Here is an 18,449-nt window from a genome sequence, read left to right as displayed (position 1 = left end):
AACGGAAATGAACGACCGTTCCCTCAGCGATGACGCAGGCGAGCCATCCCCATTAGTTTGTGTCAAGAGTGCCGTCGCTTCAAACGTAAAACGCTGTCTGTGTCGTAAACTAGTGGCAAAACAAACAACACAAGCAGTTGCGGGGATTCAAAGCCGACATAGATCCATTCGGACGTTGACGGGGAATTAAGGTTATATTGTTGAAACAAAAGAGGTTAGTCGTTGCCGTGTTGTGTCTCGTAACATCAACGATGACGTGCCGTTGCCTCCACCGGTGCCACCATGATAGTTAGCTTTCTTGCTAGCCACCTAGCATTGTTGTCGCACTTAACTTGTTTTCGTATTGTGTTATACTTTAACGTAAAGGCAAGGAGAGCTAACCAACTAGCTTAAGCTTTCTAAGGCTGGAATGGCTATAGTGATAACTAAAACCCCAGCACGCTGTGCTTTTGTTTAGAAGATTACAGCAGTGGCAACAACAGTACAACCTATTTTATTTTGTGTGTTTGTTTTGTGTGTTTTCAAGTTTTCTAAGGCGATGGCAGCGTCTTCTTCGTCCTCTTCTGCTGGAGGGGTGAGCGGCAGCTCGGTGACTGGTTCTGGATTCAGCGCTTCCGAGCTCATCCCGCCCAGGAAAGTCCTGTACACGTACCCTAAAGGTGCAGGTGAAATGATGGAAGGTAAGATACCACACATTAGCTTTCTCTCTCTCCTCCCAACAAAGCGATAGCTATATGAATCATGTACTCACGTGTCTATTCGTAAACGTCACAATAGTGTTCAGGCCTTATTATTAACTGAACTATAGTAAGATACATTTCATATACAGTGCTGTACTGTATTATAGTGTATTTGAATTGTACACAATACAGTATACGGTTATTTGAGTTTAAAATTCAGGAAATAGTGAAGTGGTTTGATTCATTACTTAAATGCTTTAATTTACTTTCACATTATAAAAATAAAAAAGACAAATATGTGGCAAATCTGCATTAAAAATAAAGATAAAGTTCTAATAATCATTCCCATGACACAGACAATCCCACAAAATCCCTTTCCACTGTATTTTACAAAACATTTTAAAATACATAAATACTACACTAACAACTAAAGTGTAATAGCGTGCCATGCATCTTTTGTTGTGTGTTATTTTATAATCACTACGGATGCTACTCAGTATAATAGCTCATTTGGCGTTCACTTCCTGCAGGATTACCTCCACTTCAGAACAATTGATGTTTTTTCCCTAACATTTGGAGTCCCGTGTTCCACCCTCTTTAGACTTTCTTTTAGACGTTTCAATTTCCACGTGCGAGCCCAACCCTGCGGTCTCGTGCCATTTTACAAGGATTGGCCGGCCGTTTACCTGCTAATAAGAATCAATTGGCACACACCTTTCATTTCCGGGGATAGTGGGATTCATAATTATAAGAACTGCAGGCACGAACAATTCTGTAGTTTCTATAGAGGAAATATAAGAAAATAATGTTCTCACAAGGTTAGATATTGGTGAATGTGGCCTATTGTACTTCCTCCGATTTGATCTTGTGCTGAAATTTACATTCAGGTGTCAGAGCTGAGCATATGTTTTCTGAATCATGCATGCAAGCCAAACAGACTGTTTTGAGGATCCAGATCCCTAGAGGTTTCTTCCATCCAGCTGAAGCAACAAAATAATAAAAAATGAAAAAAACAAATAGTTTCGAAGTTCATCAGGCCAAGAAATATCTAGTTGCTTCTCCCAATGTACCCACCAAAATGAAAAGCTCAGAACATTATGTCTTCACCACCATTTAACCTCTGCTTTACTCCCGTGTCTTTCTTTTTAGATGGCTCTGATAGATTTTTATGCGAGTCCGTATTCAGCTACCAAGTTGCCTCCACGCTTAAGCAGGTTAAACACGGTAAGTCAGCATCTCCCTATGCAAACTGTGTTTGCTTTCGTTGATCCATGAAAACCCGGTGCTCTACAATTGAACCATTGTGTGTTGTTTTAGATCAACAAGTGTCTCGAATGGAGAAACTCGCGAGCTTGGTGGAGGAGCTGGAAGCCGATGAATGGCGGTACAAACCTATCGAGCAACTATTGGGAATCACACCGTCTTAGATAAAGAGTCAGTCAAATAGATGGAGATGATTTATTTCAGTTCATAAATTATATTCCTTTATGGTTTTGTTCTATATCATATGTGTGAAATGTTATGTGGAGATACTGAATGTGAAATGCTTTCTTTTTTTTATTTTGACTTGTTTTGCATACTATAATAAACCACTGTCAACAAAAAAACCTCCTTGTTATATTCTAATAATTAAACAATTCCAAATGTTTATTAATAGATATATCAACTGGTTCAGGCTAATAAAGGTGTTTGCAGTTCAATCCGCTCTTAGCCTCAGCGTTCAGAGGTATAATATCTTTAGTAATATAACACATCCCTTGAAGTCAGGCATTTTGTTTCCACATATCTGGACTGTAACTCAAAGCTTAGAACTTGCTGCCTGCTCAAGTCTCTCCTCACAGCTGCTCGCTCCAACAGCAAAACAAAGAGAGCTTGTAAATAAAATTCTTGGACATTCCTACTGTGTGTGTGCTTGGTGTTGTATAGTTTGTTACTGACCCGACTCCCTGAGTTAAATGTCTAATATTGAGATGGGCCACTAAATCTTTGTACCCTTTTGTTTAATGCCAAAGTCTATATTACTCAAGCGTGTCGAGGTCTGAAACTGTCGGATGTGATTGTTTCCCTTTTTTTGCTCCGTTGACGGCGAGCAAAACGTGCTGATCTGAGTTCTCTGCTCATAGAATAAAAAAACAAATGAGGGGTGGGAACGTACAGAATGTACTGTTTTGTTTTCCGTGAATGTCTCGGGACGGTACTGGACATTTGACACACCTTCAGCCGCAGCTATGATTTCCTGTTTAAAAAGTTCAGAAGTTCATTCTGCGTGACGCCTCTCCACTTTACAGGCTGCTTGGAGAAGTTGTTCAAAGTTTTCCGCTCTTACATGAACTGCTGAAGACTTGAGCTCACATTTGTTGTATATTAAAAAAAGGAACTTGTTTTGTTTCCTCCATCACAACTTTCCAGCGAGGTCTCTTAATTCACAACATTCCCCTCTGAACATATTGTGCCTGCACGTGTCTGTGTCTTTCAGTTCCTCCCCGATTTAAAGTACGGTCCGTCCCACTCACGTGTAACACAGCATCTGGCAGCTTTCCAAAACATTTTTTTTTTCTTCAAGCCAACATTGTGTGTCATGTACAGTACAGCCCTGCCAGACAGAACCGCAGAAGCCATTTCTGGTTTGTGCTGCAAGTTTTTCTTGGTATTTGCTGGAGTTGAGTTGCTGCGTACCATCTTGCACAAACAAAATAACTCCTAAATTCATTCCCATGCAGTGTTTTTTTTCTCTTTCTCTGCCTGTTTTTCCACACATTTACCTACATTTTCACTGAAGGGAAATGTAGAAATATGCACATCTTGGGATATAAACCCTATTTCTTAGCATTATTTGTGCTGTGTTATGCAGCAGATTGTTGTTTACACCTCTGTGTGGCAGCAGATGAAAAAATTCTGATGTAATGCTTGAGCAAAACAGGTGACGTAATGCGCCACTGCAACACTCCTCCAGCTGAGGCTAGCTTGCACGGCTATTCACTGCTTTTAATATCCCGAACGCACGTACAGCGGGACAATTTATTTATGCTTAAGACATATATTAAACAAAGGAATACAATATGATGTTTGCAAGCCCAGGCATGTCCCTGTATATTTCCACAACACTGGGGTCTGCTATTCATCACCCAGACCCCCCTCTCTCCTCCTCCTGTTTGTCTTTCTTCTCTGCTGGCATGTTACCAGGCAAGATACAGCGCCGATGCCGTGCCTCTCTTTTTGATTGGCTGGCTGGGAGCGAGTGGGCGTGGCCTCGCAGCCCCGTATATATACATTGTTGCAGGATAAACCGCAGAGCTCGGCAGCTGGTCTGTGGATGAAGGAGTGCGGGGAGAAGAAGTTACCAGATGCTTGTTTTTGCAGACAATAAGCGTCGAAATAGCTCTCTTGAACACCCTCAGCGGACCTGAACGACACGGTTGTCAAGTAAGCTGTAAGTACTTTATGATAAATGTGCCGAATTTGCTAGCTTGGTGGCTAATTTGAACAGTTTAACCGCAGCTAGCCGTTAAACAAAAATATGTTCTTCCTCCAAACTTGTCCTGTCCCGTACTTTCCTCGGCGAGATAGACATAAAATGCACGTTTACTTCGGTCGATTTGTCAGCGAATTCTGTTCAACTTTCCACCGCTGTCCTTTGTCTCGAGTTTGAGCAGTTGTTTTTGTCCCCTCGCAAACAGCTGACCACAGAAGCAGCTGATGTTGTTGAACACTGCCAAGAGGACGACCATGCCTGCTCTCTCTGCACCCACTGAAATCGGAAGCTCACCCCCTTCTCCGTTGGACAGCAGTCCCAGGAGGCTGTCCTGGGGTAAACTGGTGCAAAGATTGACCGATTTCAGCACCTCTGGCAACAGCAGCAGTATTGAGTCCGTGTCCAACAACGGCAGCAGGAGTGACCTCTCAGACACAGGTAAACGAAGCTGCAAAGGTTTCCAACACGTAATAACAGGTGAATTAGCCTCTCCTCTTGATTCAAGGCTCCAGTTCTAACCCACTGTGTCCTGCTTACAGGGTCAGACGTCTTCGGTGACCTGTCTCGCTGCAACGAAGACCTGTTTTACGACCCAATGGAGGAGACCATCTTGAAGGAAGTGGTGGACCTCATCGCAGGAAGCCTGAGAGAGGCCAAAGAATCGGACTGCGCCCTGAGGTGCGCCAAACTGCTCATCCCGGAGAAACTTCTGGAGCACGTCGGACAGGAGCTCCTTCACCTGGCAGCTAGCGAGCCCTGCGGCCTGAGAGGGGCTCTCATCGACCTGTGCGTGGAGCAAGGGGCCGCGTGCGAGAGCATGGCACAGCTCTCCGTGGACCCCTACCTCGTCCCCACCTTTCAGCTGACGCTGGTGCTGAGGCTGGAGTCTGGTGGGCTGTGGCCCAAGATCCAGGGACTTTTTAGCACAAAGTCTCCCTCTGTTCCAGTCGTGAGACAAGCTATTAAACTGAGCACCGGTTTCCGAGTGATCAAGAAGAAACTGTATTGTTCCGAAGAACTGCTCATCGAGGAATGTTGAAGAAACGAAACGGGACTGTCGACCTTTCATTGTCTGCGTTTCTAAAACGCCCAGTTAGCTCACAGAAGGGCCTTATTACTGTAACTAAATGTACATGACGGCTTCTGAAGTGTAAGGATGGATTTTGTCATGACGTAGCCTATTGTTCCCACTGTAAGGGACCTTATGGTACCTGGAGCAGGTGTCGCTTTATGAATAACAATGTGTAACCATCACGGTATATGTGGTAAATAGGCATTTTTGCGAGTATCAAAGCGCGTACCTCAGTTTCTATTGAAACGTATAACGGCAGCTAGCTATATGATCATAGTCATCGAAGACCATTGTTTTTTTTTCTTTTCTTTACATACATGGCAATTAATTGTAATGTACACCAAACAAGTCATTAGGGAGCCTAGTGACCGCTTGAATCCCAAGAGCAAAGGCCTACCAGCACTTGCATTGTGCAGTTTGTGTGCAAGCTGCAGCTAAGACTTCAAATGTAACTTGATCTTGTATCTGTGTAGACCTGTCTTGCTTTCAACTTTATTTATTTGACATTCAAATACTCATAACATTGCACTGTTTTTTGTACTTTCATGACTGCAAATAAATTATTTTTTTTTTAAACAATTCTCTGCCGTCTTATTTAATTGACTCAAATTTTGTCGCTTAATATCCAGGTTTGCTGTGGGAATTTGGGAAAATCTAACTACGCCACAATGCTGAGATACATGCCGCACTGAGGAATAATGTCCGGCTGTATCTTAATATAGATCAGCTGATAGGTAGCTAGTCATTAAAGTTTCAAAACAAGAAGAGAAGTTTGTGGGGAAGAGTGTTTACGCCAAAACCAGATCTGTACATCTGCGGTTGAAAGATTGTGACACTAGTTCCTGTCATGCACGTGTAGCACACCCCCACCCCCCCCCCCCCCCCCACCCCCACCCCCAAAATGTGAACGTGCACAAATCCATGTTGCCTGTCCCCTTTGTCAGCCAGCCAGCCAGCAGACTCGCTGTGCTGACTCAGCGTTCGTCTCCACATTCTGTGCTCGCTCCGCTCTGAGCAAAATAGTCACGTCCGACACGTTTTTTGTTGAGCGTCCATATTTATTTTTTCGTCTGGAAGTAAAAACATGGTGGAAAAAGGGGTGAACAAGGACTGCACTGTTTTCATAGTCTGATAATCCATTCTTTTAAAAAATAAATAACACAAAAACATAAATAGCACAGTATAAACAAAAAAGTTGTGACGGAAACATAAATAGCGTACTATAAACATAGAAAGGTGTGACAAACATCGCTTTCTCCCAACAGATGAAGTTCATCAGAGCCATTACGCTCAAGAACTTGACTAGGCACGTCTCTCATTCCCTTGGCTTTTTATTGTGAAGTGCCATCAAGTTACCGCATATGACTCTATCCTTAACATAACTTAAAGAGGCAAAGTGTAAAGGGACCTTTTTTATTCTAATTATTATCGCACACGCAGCAGAAGGTGAGTGTGTATTCAGAGGTTTCACATTATTCCTGCATAGTTTCAGAATATGCATTTGAAGTCAAATCAGCAGACCACTTTGAAACTCCCCTCTGCTGATTTGACGGTGTGAAATGAAAGAGGAAGCGTTCTGTGGGTTAATCTAATAAACGGCGACATAAATAACAACCATACAATAACATATAACGTCACTATGTTCTGGTTTCTCGCAAAAAAAACCATCAAGTGACCTTCTCCCAGCTCCATGGCTCCCATTCAAAACAGGCCTCGGAGGAATTCCAAACCCCTGTCTTGTCAGGAGGAAAAGCTATATTAAGTGTTTGTTTTTTCTTCTTCTCCATAACATTATATTAACATTATATTTTAATTTCACATTCTAAAATTCCATTAAAATGGCTTCAACCAGTTTGTGTGGTCAGTTTGATGCAGCTTGGTGCTGGTTTGTTTGTGTTGCTTGTCGTCATCGTCAGTCTCCAGATTGTTAAAGCATCTATTTACAGCCAATAATCTTTCACAGCCAAGAATCTTTTTTTTGTGTTGGTTCTGGAAACCTGGAGACAAGAAGGAGAGAGAGAGAAAAGAAAAACATTTTCACTTTGAGAAATGAAAGAAAACATGCAGGTATTTGCTGAGAAATTACAAAAATGTAGAAGACTTGCTTTGAATGATGAAAGCAGCATCAACCGTGGAGCGAAGCTGTGATCTCCGACAGCTTGGCGCAGCTTGGCGTGCGAGCCTTCTGAGCTCTTTGGTACAGGTCGGTGTCTCCGAAATAGCGAGCTCTGTAGAGCATGCCCTCCTCTGCAGGAAAAAATAATGAAAGAAACATGATAAACAAAAAGCAGAATATGTCTTTAATCATTTCCACATAAACAACAATCGATATTTGACTAAATAAATAAACCGTTTTGTGTTCCTGGCCAAACGTACTCTGTTGTTTCTCCTTCCAGCAGTTGTTGCGAAGGTTGGAAATAAAATCGTCCTCCACGGTCCGCTCCACGGTCTTCAAATTCAGTCCCGTGATCTCCCTGGAGAACTGCTCCCCCACATAATATGGCACCTTCAGGTTCTCAGTCATCCTCTTCTGCGTGTAACCGGCCGACCTGCGTGCAGAGAGGTCAAAGTGTGGGAGAGACATCGCATGACTGAACACGCCGTCCGTTTCCTTTCACATTAGCGGTGGCTGATAACGGCCCCGCGGAGGAGCATCGGAAAGGCAGACATCATGGAGCCAGCGATCCTCGCAGAACACAGAAGAGGTCTGTTATCATTTTTCTTTCTAAATCAAACCAGAAACTCAATGCAGTAGATTTGTCTTCGGGCTGGGATTGTGACGATAATCTTTGGTTTAAGTCTATTGGAATTCTGCAGCAACAACAGTTGGTCTTGTTGTTTTGAGATCACACTCACGGCCTGAAGCTGAGGCTGTAGGGGGGGCTGTTGACCATGATCTGACTGAGGGCCGACACAATAACCAGGATGAGGATGGGCATGACCTGCACGAACAGAGCAAGGCCTCCCTGCAGAGAAAACATATCAGCAAAACCAACGATCGCTTTGTTTTTAAAAAGAAAGAGAATAATGTTGAATGCGTCTCAGAGGCTAAAACTGACAAACAGCTCAATGTCTCCCCCTGCTGTTCAACAATAACTTTACATTATATTTGCACATCTGCAGTTTGCAGGAGCTCCAATAACAACGTCGGACTCACCTCGCGCCGTTGCTCTCTTCTCTCTCGCCTTTGGTAACGCATCCGCCCGTTGGTGTACACATTAGCGTTACCTACAGTTAATAGACGGATGAATCAATCAAAAACGAGCATCACAGTGATAATGCCGTATCTCGCGAGCTTGGCGTGAACAACACAAAGCGGCGGTACTAACTTGACGGGTAGCCTCCTCCAAAGAACATGTTGAAGAGGTCTTCGGGTGAAATATCTGGCTCAAAGTTTCCATTTGCGTCCGCACTGTGTCTCGATGGATGCCTCTTCTCTTCTTCGCACTGGTCGTACTGTCGTCTTTTGTTGGCGTTACTCAGAACGGCGTACGCATTCCCGATAGCTGTTGGATATGAACATTTAAGAGGTCAAATTACGTTCGAGCATTACTGCACGATGGATGAAAGGTCATGCGGGTCACCTTTAAACGCCTCTGTAGCACCCGGAGCATGATTCTTGTCCGGATGGAACCTCAAAGCAAGTTTTCTGTACGATTTTTTGAGTTCATCCTCGGAGGTGTCCGCCTGGACCCCGAGGATTTCATAGAAGTCTTTGCATTGTTTTATCCTGTGTAGAGATCACATGATTCTCAGTGTTGGGCACATCAATAATCCCACTGAGTAAATAGATGATCAGCATGTTAATCAGCCTCACCTCCTCACAGCGTCTAGCTGGTCCGCCGTGTAGGATTTTGAGGTGTCGGAAGACTTTTCCTCGGGTCTGGCATCCTGGCTGTTGGTCTGCCGCTGTCGAGGCCCCGAGGACCCACCGGAGTCTGAGTGGGCCCCATGTCTGGGTATAAATCCATTCTTTGCTATTAGCTCCAGTAGTACTAGAAGGGATACAATCACAGGATAAATATATCAGGACAAGCATTCAAAAGAAGTCTTGATAGGATAGATAACTATTAATTTAATAGTTAAATTAATACAAAAAAGTGTTTTGTTTTGCTACGCCTGTATTTGTGTATTATGGTATCTCTTGTTCCAGAGTTGGGAGGAATGGGATATTATTCTTCTTATTATTAATATTATTATTATTGTAAAACCAATAACCAAAGTGACACTGGTTCTCTGGGATCTGGGGGTCTTGTAGCTCTCTCCCTGGGCTAAGCTATCTAATGGAACAAGTAACTGATAACTGAAAACAGTGGACATTACATATGACATACATTATCCTTCGTACACAATAGCTACAGTAACAGTTTAGTTTTAGTCTTTAACTGGCAACATAAATGGCAAATTAACCCCATCGGCTAGCTCGTTAGCCACCAAAGGCCCCGGCTACTGCAGATGCAGGTGATGCTGCGGCTGATGATGCTGCGGACCTCGCCGGGCTGGGAGAAGAAGCCCCCCTTTTTCCCCTTCGACTAGGCCATCTTTAACTCACCCTTCGCCTTCTCCGTCGGGAAGAGCCTCTGCGCCTTCTCCAGGAACCGCTGCGCCTTCTCCGGCTGCTCGTTGGTCAGCGCCGCGGTCGCGATGTCAATGCAGCGCTCCGCTTCGTCCCTGTTTACTTCCATTGCGGCGGCTAGCGGTGCTGGGCTAACTGGACCAGAAGTAAATACGGGCGACTGCTGATGACGTCACGTGGACGCTACATATATATATAACTGGGTGATTGTCAGTTGACAGGTTTTTTTTAAGGGGGGTGGGTGTTTGCTGAAACCTGACCTACAAAAACGCGTGTCCTGTTTGCACCACGGATGTGTGAAATTAGGTCTGCACGGTATGAAGTGCCTCCCTGTGCTGCCTCTTTTCTCCACTAGATGGAGACAAATGTGAAGGTAAAAAACTTAGGGATCTGTCAACCCTTTTTTTGTAGGGGTTTGGATTATAGAATTGGGACTGTCTTCTCAGTTCAACATCTATGGAGTGTAATTGATCTTACAATGTGCAAAGTATTACATCATCTACAAATCATTAAAAATGAAAAAAAAATATATATATATAATTGTGGACCTTATTTTTGGGTATTCACAAATGCGCATGTTCCAATCTACACACAAATGCCAATCAATTTGAAAACGTGTAAACAGTTTTTTTTTTTTATTATTATTATTTTTTCCACAAATGTACACACCCCAACCTGAAAACATGTTAATGATTTGCTCATTTTCACTTTTACTTTACAGGTCTTATCACCGTCACCTTCAAAAAAGCACGCTGTGTTAAATCATGTCTGGAAATAACTGTGACATTCTTTTGTAATTATCCGGCGATTGTTAAATGTGTGAGCACGGATCGCCTGTTACGCGCGGATCAGGTTACATCCACTGTCTCCGGTTCAACACAGATCCACGAACGTATGCCGCGTTTATGTGCCAGTGGAAAAACTGGGACATCTGGCCTCTCAGTGAGGAAGATGTTTTTCTCAATCGACATCTTTAAATATAAATGATCTATAACCTACTTTTTTATAGTGGTCATGGTAACTGCTGAAAATCACCCTGTGTCACCCAGGATATACAGTTGTTTTTAGGATTTAATTTAGATAAAGATGCGAGTTGTTCAGGTTCACAATGCCTTGCCACTTTTTTTATTTCTTTTAGGGACTATATTATTTTCTTATTTTATAATAACTGCACTACCTGTTAGTCTGATTGGTTTTATTAGAATGATATTGATGCCTGAAAAGTAATAGTTATATAAGCAGTGGGGATGGTATATATAACGTGCTTTATATTTATTATTATTATTATATATTTCGTCATCATGTAGTGCACACACAATGTGACCATTTTGTGATCAATCTCCCCTCCATGCGTCCAGGCCGCGGCGGCTCTCTCCCCCAGAAGGTAAGCAGTATACATCTGGCAGAAGAATGAATAAAAGGTGAACAGCAGATAACCAGACAGCCAATGGGAGCCCGACTTCGAGGCGGCATCCGAGCGCTGATTGGCTGGTCGCACCTCGAACTCCGGCTCTTATTTGATGCGTTTTTTTTTGCTGCTGCGGAGCCAACGATCACTCTCGCTCTCCCGCTGTAGTTTTCACCAGCTTCTCCGTCAAGCAGACGGACTATCTTTTCCCACTTTACCTCTTCGGTGAGTTGTTTATCTTTATATGTACATTTTTATTTTTAATATTATATATAATATGACGCAACGAGGCACACGTTGGAACCATATGGTGGCAGCGTTATGTCAGCCTGGAAGTCAGCATCATCGTTGCATATCCTTTTCCTCGCTAGCGGGCTGAAGCTAGCGCAAACATTTACATGTTTTGGGGTGTTTTTTTTATTTAATCACACATTCACCGTTGGACGCCATTGCATGTCGCTATCTCGTCGGCCTCCCTCCTCCCCCCCTCCGCTAAAAAAAAAAAAAAACACGCTAAAAAATTAGCGCTATCTCTCTCATTTCTCGCCGCCCAGAGCATCACCCGAACCGCAGCCACGATGACGGAGGCGGAGGCGCCGGAGAAGCAGCAGCAGCAGCAGCACACGTCGAGCAACGGGACCCTTCATCCAGACGCCAACAAATACGACACGTTCGACCACACGTACAAAGAGAAGGAAGGCCCCAAACCTCCCAGGACCATCGTGTGGAGGAACGTCTTCATGATGACCCTGTTGCATATAGGTGCCGCGTACAGCGTGTGCCTCATCCCTTCAGCATCTTTTATGACCTTGCTCTGGTGTAAGTAAAAGCAAAAAAAAAAACATGTTCTGCACAGGCTAGGTGTTCATTTAGGTGTTTTTTTCTGTTTTTTTTTTTTCGTTCCCCCAGCTGTTATGTCACCACCGCTGCATGCAAAAAAAAAAAAGGAAAAAAAAGGTGGCAGCACAGCTTTGTGCATGCTCCTCCCAGTATCCTGCATTTAGTGGGATTATAGATCCGGACGTATATCACCAGATTTCATGCCACGGTACATTTTAGTGCAAACTGTACATTGTGTCCTCCTCGGGGAAAACAACACAGTTCTTTAGTGTTGTAGGTCAAATGAAGAGCAATTACACAAACAGTTTTTTCCTTCTTCTCAGAACTCACTGGTAATGTGCATTTCTCACGAATGCAAGACCACACTCATGAATAGACTTCCAGTCCTTCACACAATCATCAGATGTTTTTTTTTTCTTTCTTTTTTTATCTAGCCGTCATCTGATATGACGTAATTGCATTGCCAGGAGAGTGCCTCCGTGTCGTCATGCTACTTGCCTCGCTTCCTTCATGGTTGTTAAGCCCCGTTGTGAAACCAGGAGGATCGCACAAACCAGTTCAGTCAAAGGCACATTTGAAGATTTCCCGGCTAGATGTTTGTATTGTGCCAGAAAGCTGGCGAGATGATCGATTTGGCGTTGCCTTTTTAATAAATAGAAAATCCTTTGCATGTTGAACAAATGCAATAGTACATGAATGACAGTTTCAGTGTTTAGGGAGTGATCTCCCCTTCAGCTAAACCGATATAATAATGCGATATGGATGACTCACTTGTTGCAGGATCATCGTCCCAAGGCATTAGTGTGCAGAAAAAATCTAGACTTTGCAGTGTGCAGCATTTTAATTGTTAAGCAGTACTAATTCCTGTATACATTTCTCCCCACAGCCTTACTTTGTTTTTTGATAAGTGCTTTAGGAGTCACCGCAGGAGCTCATCGCCTGTGGAGTCACAGATCCTACAAGGCCTCGTTACCTCTAAAGATCTTCCTCGGTTTCGCTAACTCCATGGCGTTTCAGGTAACGCGACAGATCGCACACCTAAGATTGTGATAATGGCCGCGTTGTGTCCACGGTGTGAGTAACGTCTGCCCTCGCTCAAACCCACAGAACGACATCTTTGAGTGGGCTCGAGACCACAGGGTTCACCACAAGTACTCGGAGACGGACGCCGACCCCCACAACGCCGTCCGGGGCTTCTTCTTCGCTCACATCGGCTGGCTGATGGTGCGCAAACACCCCGACGTCATCGAGAAAGGAGGCAAGCTGGAGCTCCACGACCTGATGGCTGACAAAGTTGTGATGTTTCAGAGGAAGTAAGTGGTTTCAGTTAATGATTGATCGTGTTTGATCCCAAATTTAAAGATGCACTTTACTCGTTTTAAGAGCAAACGTTGGACCATAAACGAGCAGAAGTCTTAAATCCAGATCTTTCACCCACCGCGGCTGCAGATTTGTGTCAGCAGTCATTCTGGTTTAACAGGGTGACGGTTGCTAACCTGTCTTTTAGAGCGCGCTGAGATTGACTCAAGGTTGGCTTTCAATGAAAACTGTCACGACGACGAGCAAAGCGATAGCGGGGACAATCCCTCGTCTGACGGGCGCGTGTGTGTTTAGTGTTCACGTCGAACCGAGCGGGCGCCTCCATTCATTCCGCTCTCCCACCCCGCTCTCGTCTCAACAGGTATTACAGGCCGTCGGTGCTGCTCATGTGCTTCTTCGTCCCCATGTTCGTGCCTTGGTACCTGTGGGGGGAGACCCTGTGGGTGGCCTACTTCATCCCGGCTCTGCTGCGGTACACGCTGGTGCTGAACGCCACCTGGCTGGTCAACAGCGCGGCTCACATGTGGGGCAACCGGCCCTATGACAAGGGCATCAACCCCAGGGAGAACAAGTTTGTCACGTTCAGCGCTATAGGTAAGCACCACGCTCGCAGCGTAACAAAAGATAGAGAGATAAATTAAACTGGAGCTCGGGTTAGAGCTGCCAGGGAAGCTCCACCTCCAGACAAAGTGACTTTGGTGGGATCCCTCAGGGTTGATATCTGCCTTCAGTTGCCTGCTCAGTTGTTTCAAGAGTTTGTCAGTTACGCCTAAACTAGTTTGGCAACTAATTGTAGGAAAAAGGTATGAAATGATCAAATGAACAACTCATCTAAACGCTGAAGATTCGATAAAATGGTCAAGATTAAAGTATCAGAAAGATATATATTATATATTTATTCATTATTTAATTTATTCCCTCCAGTTTTATGAATCTAAATGCCTGGTTGCCATTCTATCCACCTCAAATTTCACTGCTCTGTCAAGTAGTTTTCAAAATCCTCACCCCAACCATCAAAACAAGCTAAAATAATCTTACAATCACAGGAGGTCTTACTGTTGTTGCTTATTAATCCCTGTTTTTTAGTCAACTTCGTCCAACACTGTTTCTCCTACCTTACAGGTGAGGGATTCCACAACTACCACCACACGTTCCCCTTTGACTACGCGACCAGCGAGTTTGGCTGCAAGTTGAACATTACCACTTGTTTCATCGATGCCATGTGCTTCCTGGGCCTCGCCAAGGACCGCAAGAGGGTCTCCCACGAGACGGTCCTGGCCCGGTTACAACGCACCGGAGACGGAAGCCACCGGAGTGGCTAAAGTCGAGGAGTTGTGGTTCGGCTTCGAAGGCGAAACAATCAAAAAAGAAGAAGCTTCACAGTCCTTTGACAGCTATACATTTCTCATCCACTGAAGATAAAAGTCATCTTCATGAGGGCCTTGACCTCATTTTGTAGCTGTAACTAAATAATTTGTTTAAGATGGAAAAAAAAAAGAAATAACTAAAAAAACAAACAAACGAACCCATTCTGCTAAGCTCCTTGCCTTGGTTTCTATTGTGCTGGGCCACGGGCTTGCAAAGATGCTTTAAGTCTGAAGTAGATTGATTTAAAAGAAGAAAAAAAAATGAAAAAAAAGTCAACTTCATTCTCTGCTGTTTTTGCCACTTTGGTGTGCATCCTTCATGCAAGGTCAGTCATGTAGCCGATCATTTTTATGTAAGTATTACTCGATTATTAATCAACGTAGACGAGAAGTGGAACACTGAGAATGTTGGGCCACAATGTTTCAGCTGATAAGGTACGATGCCCCAATCGGAGAGTCGGTCTTTACTGTTACTGATCTACGAGCGCTTTAAGATCCGGTAATGTTTGGTGAAAAAAGTTGTTTGGCGAAAATATGGTGGAAGAGTGAGGGAACCCAGACCTTTCTTCTTATAACCTGACTATACTGACGACGGGAGTTGGCGCGGCGCGTTGCGGCGTGGAACCAAATATGTAGAAAAATACCAAGACGAACACATGTTTAGTCCGCGTATTAAAACTGCTGTTCCATATTAACAGTTAATGATAAATGCGATTTGAACTTAGAACCACGCGGTGTTTAATCAACTTTTTGTTTGTGTGTGTGTGTGTTTTTGATGAATATATCATAGTGCCAAGAGCGTGCCAATTGTCGACATATTTATAACAATCTCGATGGTCCACTAGAGCACACTTAAGTCGATATTGCTTCTTCGCGTAACATCATTGTGGAAGTTTTTTAACCTTGTGGCATCAGTGGCTTTGCTCCTTTTTTTTATTATTTTCTTTTTTTTTTTGATCCAACGTGTCCCCTCTTTTTGTCCAGAAACATCTGCATTAGAGCTCTCATTGGCTGATGTAGCAGCCAGTCATGTGACAGTTCTGGTGTTACAAAACAACATGCCACCCATGCATGATGTTATACTGTAGTAGGTGTTGTGGTGAGGTGTTTTATCGGTGACTCCAATGGCAGAACTGTGTCTATTTTTGTAACTTTTGCTGTTAAGCTGCATCGCTTTTGGATCATCAGAACTGTTGCCGTGGTGATTTCTGGAAAGACGGGGTCTGGTTTCCCTTTGATGTCCTATACGAAGCTGATTGTCATTGCTAAATTTTTCCGGTGCATCAATGTTTATGCTCATCCTCAATTCTGGTGTGCGGAATGCTTATATTACCTTATTTATGTATTTATTTTGACTTTAAAAAAAAAAATGGAAAAAAAAGATTGCTCTAACCTGAAAACAGTTTTCTGCACTCCCAGATTTGGTAGCAAGATATATCAAATTTGAGCACCTGTTTATTTTTTAAGAGTCAGGATACAACCTAATGCCTTATGACTTGCATCCATTCCTGATCTTCTTCGCGTCCCGTCAGTGAGGACAAAAAAAAGGCTCAAAACAAATCAGACCGAGGTCCATGTTTACAGGCTGAAGCACCTGGTGGAAGGTTGTTTTTATTCTGGAAAACCATTACATTTAGGGCAAATTGACATCATGTGACGACATTGTAAGTGCAAATGTGGAGGGGGTAGAAGTCTCAAGCTGATCCAAATTAAAACGCCTGGTGCAAAAATGTTCAATCGTTTAGATTTCACTTGCTAAATCCGGGGCCCTGATGTGCCAACTAGTTTCAACCCATCAGGGTCTCGGCGAGAGAACCTCCCAACCAAAGGTGTTGCTGTGAGGGATGTTAGATCATCAACAGTGCACTTACCAAAAAAAAAAAAACCCCGACAATATCGGAAGCCATGCAAACAACTCCTGCTGCCCAGGGCGCCAAAATCCATATTTTCCTAACGACGAGGAGGATGAAAAGGTTGTCAGTCTGAATGATAATGTCAAATCTCAACTGTATTCTATTCTGAAATAAAAATTCACAATATTTTCAATACACATAATTCCATTAACAGTCGTTGCCCTTATTGGTTTCTGTTTTCTTTATTGTGTCTGAGAATAATCTGCGTTGCAAGAACCATTGGTGCGAAGTTAGACACATGTCTGAGAGCTGGACCTTAGTTCTTTGTCTGGGTCGGCCAGAAGTGAAACACTGATTCGGCTGCTGCTCGCAGAAAAACCACCTGCAGGAAGTATTACATCCTCATTCTGTGAAGAAGGAAAGGCTGTCGGAACTTCAATACACATTATTAAGGAATATGCCGACTCTTCTGGCTGATGTGACAGTTTTTGATATTGCAGGATGTTCAGTTATGGAATAATCAGATTTCTTACTGAAGTAAAGGCAGCAATAAAACACTATAAAAATACTCCACTCCTACTTAAGTATTAAAAAATGGAATAATGTAGTATTTGAGCTGCTAAATCAACTTTACTTGAATATGTTACTGCAATCTGCAGTTTCGTGGTAACAATCTTGGATTGTGGGACCCGTCTGAGGATTTTCTGTTCCCTGGATAGTCTCTGGTGAAGAACTCAACACTTCCACTTGGCTGCTGACATCCGTGTGCAAATCGAAGATATCCCAGCTATTTAATTCTGCAGTTATTGGCTCTTGTCTGCAGACGAATGAAGCGCTCTCCAAATGTGTTAACTGGTTTAGACAGGGCAGAGAGGAATGTAGGACCAGGGTGCCGACCAGAGACCAGCATATATTACGTAATACTGTTTCAGGTTGAGGAGTGTTTAGTTAGTGGATGTTGTGGAGCAAACAGACCCAGTGCTGCTTGTTTTGCACACTTTCTATTCACTGGGATTTGCCCCCTTGTTTTTGATTTTGTTTTTAAATAGACAAATCAGATAATACATTCATTCAATGTACCTTAATTAAACTTAAACAACAAAAACAAATACTTATTAGGGGGAGGACAATATACTCAAAGTATCAAAGGTAAAAATAATAATCCACTTGCAGAGTATTCTATACTTCCATTGTGTATTATTACTGGTATTACGTCATCTGTGGTCTCATCTAACCCTCATTCTATCACCTGATTTATTTTTTATACTGAATCTTAATGCAACGCCTTTTCTCTACAGATGATGCAATGTGTGCACAATATTTCCCAAGAAGTAGAAATAAGCAGACGATGCGAGTACTCAAACCAAGTACAAGTACTTAGTTACTGACTGCCACACTACTCACTTCATATGCAAGTGGGAAACTAAACTTTTAATATAATTATTACACATATAAATGTGTATATATGTTGCAGCTGGTAATGGTGGAGCTAATTCATACTCATCTATAATAAAACTTCAGAATGTTTTGTACTTATAACGGGAATTTGGATGTAGAGAAGTAGAAAGTATTTTTTTGACATATCCACAAAGTCCTGTTGTGTATCAGAGGGTCGTGTCGGGGTGACACGCCGCAGCCTCGTCCGACTCCCGGAGCGACGGTGTCCCGTGAAGGCGGGGGTGCAGCGTGACTCAGGACGCCGCTGTGGTGTGATCTGTGATGGTGAAGTTTCATTACCGAAGCATCACCCCAGACGGACATGACGAGAGGTTACTGCAGTTCAAACCTCCCCCCAAAAACCACCACCACCCCTCCAAAAAAAAAAAAAAGTCTCCACGCCACCCAGCTCACAGCGTCTGAC

General features: G+C 43.3%; 4 protein-coding genes across 4 annotated transcripts; 3 read left to right on the top strand and 1 right to left on the bottom strand.

The window, feature by feature from the left end:
* Positions 1-72: 72 nt before the first annotated feature.
* On the top strand, positions 73-2,577 carry anapc16 (anaphase promoting complex subunit 16). The gene is made up of 4 exons (XM_084040323.1): positions 73-214; positions 527-680; positions 1,830-1,904; positions 1,998-2,577. The coding sequence occupies exons 2-4, from the start codon at positions 539-541 to the stop codon at positions 2,105-2,107; spliced, it is 327 nt and encodes a 108-aa protein (XP_083896449.1). The 5' UTR covers positions 73-214; positions 527-538; the 3' UTR covers positions 2,108-2,577.
* Positions 2,578-3,956: 1,379 nt separating this feature from the next.
* On the top strand, positions 3,957-5,794 carry ddit4 (DNA-damage-inducible transcript 4). Its single transcript, XM_084040257.1, has 3 exons — positions 3,957-4,110; positions 4,358-4,590; positions 4,692-5,794. The coding sequence occupies exons 2-3, from the start codon at positions 4,377-4,379 to the stop codon at positions 5,189-5,191; spliced, it is 714 nt and encodes a 237-aa protein (XP_083896383.1). The 5' UTR covers positions 3,957-4,110; positions 4,358-4,376; the 3' UTR covers positions 5,192-5,794.
* Positions 5,795-6,291: 497 nt separating this feature from the next.
* Positions 6,292-9,988, bottom strand: dnajb12b (DnaJ heat shock protein family (Hsp40) member B12b). Its single transcript, XM_084040239.1, has 9 exons — positions 9,777-9,988; positions 9,042-9,219; positions 8,809-8,954; positions 8,554-8,730; positions 8,382-8,452; positions 8,081-8,190; positions 7,601-7,773; positions 7,330-7,471; positions 6,292-7,221 (listed from the first exon to the last, which is right to left on the bottom strand). The coding sequence occupies exons 1-8, from the start codon at positions 9,907-9,909 to the stop codon at positions 7,350-7,352; spliced, it is 1,110 nt and encodes a 369-aa protein (XP_083896365.1). The 5' UTR covers positions 9,910-9,988; the 3' UTR covers positions 6,292-7,221; positions 7,330-7,349.
* Positions 9,989-11,293: 1,305 nt separating this feature from the next.
* scd (stearoyl-CoA desaturase (delta-9-desaturase)) lies at positions 11,294-16,795 on the top strand. Its single transcript, XM_084002228.1, has 6 exons — positions 11,294-11,433; positions 11,763-12,027; positions 12,935-13,065; positions 13,156-13,361; positions 13,730-13,962; positions 14,491-16,795. Exons 2-6 carry the CDS (start codon positions 11,787-11,789, stop codon positions 14,688-14,690), a joined length of 1,011 nt encoding a protein of 336 aa, XP_083858354.1. The 5' UTR covers positions 11,294-11,433; positions 11,763-11,786; the 3' UTR covers positions 14,691-16,795.
* Positions 16,796-18,449: the final 1,654 nt, after the last annotated feature.

Source organism: Eutrigla gurnardus (genome assembly GCF_963514095.1).
Source record: "Eutrigla gurnardus genome assembly, chromosome: 22".
NCBI lineage: Eukaryota > Metazoa > Chordata > Actinopteri > Perciformes > Triglidae > Eutrigla > Eutrigla gurnardus.
Note: the sequence above shows the minus strand (reverse complement) of the source record. Positions and strands in the feature narration are given on the sequence as shown.

What these genes read in the sequence shown, in the direction of transcription:
- anapc16 (XM_084040323.1), top strand. Translation starts at nt 539, where the DNA reads ATGGCAGCGTCTTCTTCGTCCTCTTCTGCTGGAGGGGTGAGCGGCAGC. An exon ending in TGCAGGTGAAATGATGGAAG is followed by an intron (nt 681 to 1,829) that starts GTAAGATACCAC and finishes CTTTCTTTTTAG; the next exon opens with ATGGCTCTGATAGATTTTTA. An exon ending in GCTTAAGCAGGTTAAACACG is followed by an intron (nt 1,905 to 1,997) that starts GTAAGTCAGCAT and finishes GTGTTGTTTTAG; the next exon opens with ATCAACAAGTGTCTCGAATG.
- ddit4 (XM_084040257.1), top strand. Translation starts at nt 4,377, where the DNA reads ATGTTGTTGAACACTGCCAAGAGGACGACCATGCCTGCTCTCTCTGCA. An exon ending in GAGTGACCTCTCAGACACAG is followed by an intron (nt 4,591 to 4,691) that starts GTAAACGAAGCT and finishes TCCTGCTTACAG; the next exon opens with GGTCAGACGTCTTCGGTGAC.
- dnajb12b (XM_084040239.1), bottom strand. Translation starts at nt 9,909, where the DNA reads ATGGAAGTAAACAGGGACGAAGCGGAGCGCTGCATTGACATCGCGACC. An exon ending in CCCGACGGAGAAGGCGAAGG is followed by an intron (nt 9,220 to 9,776) that starts GTGAGTTAAAGA and finishes TATCCCTTCTAG; the next exon opens with TACTACTGGAGCTAATAGCA. An exon ending in CAGCTAGACGCTGTGAGGAG is followed by an intron (nt 8,955 to 9,041) that starts GTGAGGCTGATT and finishes ATCTCTACACAG; the next exon opens with GATAAAACAATGCAAAGACT.
- scd (XM_084002228.1), top strand. Translation starts at nt 11,787, where the DNA reads ATGACGGAGGCGGAGGCGCCGGAGAAGCAGCAGCAGCAGCAGCACACG. An exon ending in TTTTATGACCTTGCTCTGGT is followed by an intron (nt 12,028 to 12,934) that starts GTAAGTAAAAGC and finishes TTCTCCCCACAG; the next exon opens with CCTTACTTTGTTTTTTGATA. An exon ending in CTAACTCCATGGCGTTTCAG is followed by an intron (nt 13,066 to 13,155) that starts GTAACGCGACAG and finishes TCAAACCCACAG; the next exon opens with AACGACATCTTTGAGTGGGC.